Source organism: Aplysia californica, unplaced genomic scaffold (genome assembly GCF_000002075.1).
Source record: "Aplysia californica isolate F4 #8 unplaced genomic scaffold, AplCal3.0 scaffold00120, whole genome shotgun sequence".
Lineage (NCBI taxonomy): Eukaryota > Metazoa > Mollusca > Gastropoda > Aplysiida > Aplysiidae > Aplysia > Aplysia californica.
In genome coordinates, this window is record NW_004797390.1 from 1,109,866 (window position 1) to 1,111,704 (window position 1,839).

A 1,839-nucleotide genomic window follows, 5' to 3' on the forward strand; every position below is an offset into this window, starting at 1 on the left:
AGAGTAGAGAGAAAACTAAAACCACGTCTAGTATTAGAAGAGAGAGAGAGAGAGAGAGAGAGAGAGAGAGAGGAGGGGGGAGGAGAGGGAGAGGGAGCGAAAGAGTTTTCAACCCGTTAATTGAGCAACCCGGAAGCCTTGTACTTGTAGATAGGCTGAAATGTTGTGTGACGAAAGCGGGGAGGAAGATGAGCAGTACTGATTATTGCATGGCGTCTATGGTGCATGATTAGACACTTTGCTATTGCCTGCAAAAGACGTGAGAGGATGGAGGAGAGAGAGAGAGAGAGAGAGAGAGAGAGAGAGAGAGAGAGAGAGTTCATCAAGTACATAATATACCTTCGTTTTTCTACTTGGGCGTTGTATCTATCTCAATGGGTGGTTGGCGGGTGCTCTGGTGTCGTTTGCTCCTTCTTTCCTGCCTGTCCAACAACTACCGTCCTTATCTCCCCTCCTTTTTATGTTTGTTACTCTCTTGTAACACCTCTAATCTTCGGCTCTTATATGACCTTAATGTGTTGTAAGTACCGTAAAACGCTTACTGAAACAAAAGTATCTATCTCAACTCAGCTTAAACTAGACAGACAAGGTTGAAGCAGCCGGCCTCCGAAATGATATAATTTGAGTCGATTGGGGATGTAAAATGTCCCTACAATTACACTTAAGGAAGGTACTAGCAGATAGCTAGAGTATTGAAAACGAAGTCAAGAGATAAAGTAAGACACAGATAAAGGTCAGATTTAGATAGTCGCTTCTTTTTTTTTCAAGAGATAAACCAAATCGAGGATCAGTGTGGGTGGTTGGTGGGTGCTCTAATGTGGTTTGCTCGTTGTTTCCTATCAAACATTCATTTCTGTCATCCTTATTTCTCTCCCTGTTATATATTTTTTAAATTTTTATTTTTAATTTTTTGTTTTGTTTTGTAATGCTACTCTCTAATAACACGCAGTAAACGATACATTTCCAAAAAAAGCAAGAAACAGACAGATATAGAAATTCATTCGTATCAACTGCAGTGAGGCTACTGAACACACAGTGCTACAAATGAAACACACAGAGAGAGAGAGAGAAAGAGAGAGCGAGAGAGAGAGAGAGAGAGAGAGAGAGAGAGAGAGAGAGAGAGAGAGAGAGAAAGAATGTTTACAGAGCGGGTTGTCCCAGCACGTGAGACATATTGTATTTACTTGGCCTATAATGTCCTGTCTTGTGCGTTTGCGTGAGTGCACCTTTAAGTCCAACTTTTGTAAAGTCTACTGCCATTGTTAACGACCAAGACAAATTTCTCCCTGCGAGATGAATAAAGATTGTCATTGTCATTGTCTAATCTTCGACACTTATAAGACCTACTCGTGTTTCAAGTGCCGTAAAACGTTTACTTAAAGTAAACAAAATTGAGGATCGGTGGGTGGTTGGCGGGTGCTCTAGTGTGGTTTGCTCTTTCTTTCCTATCAAACTTCCATCATCCTGATCTCTCCTCCTTCTGTTTTGTGTTTGTTTCTCTCTTGTAACACCTCTATTTTTCGGCACTTATAAGACCTAATGGTTGAGTGCTGTAAAACTTTTACTAAAAGTAAACGAAACTAAGGATCTGTTTATTTTATTCTGTTACAGGAAAAAGAAGCATAAGAGGCGAAGAGATCCGAAAAAACAACGACCCATTTCCCCCCATGTCTCTCCCGCTCACAGTCAACCCTCCACTCTGGGTCATGTGTCAGACCCGAGACTTCCAAAGGTGAGGCAATTGTTGTTGTTGTTGTTGTTGTTGTTGTTGTTGTTGTTGTTGTTGTTCTTCTTCTTCTTCTTCTTCTTCTTCTTCTTCTTCTTCTTCTTCTTCTTCTT

The 1,839-nt window shown here is 40.9% G+C and overlaps 1 protein-coding gene across 1 annotated transcript in view; it reads left to right on the plus strand.

Moving 5' to 3' along the window:
• The window catches only part of LOC101863806, a gene marked incomplete at its 5' end in the record, with an annotated part of 41,277 nt that overhangs the window by 19,114 nt on the left and 20,324 nt on the right, over positions 1–1,839 (plus strand). Inside the window, 1 exon segment of the mRNA XM_005096057.3 lies at positions 1,612–1,732. Within this exon segment, the coding sequence (XP_005096114.2) occupies positions 1,612–1,732 (121 nt within the window).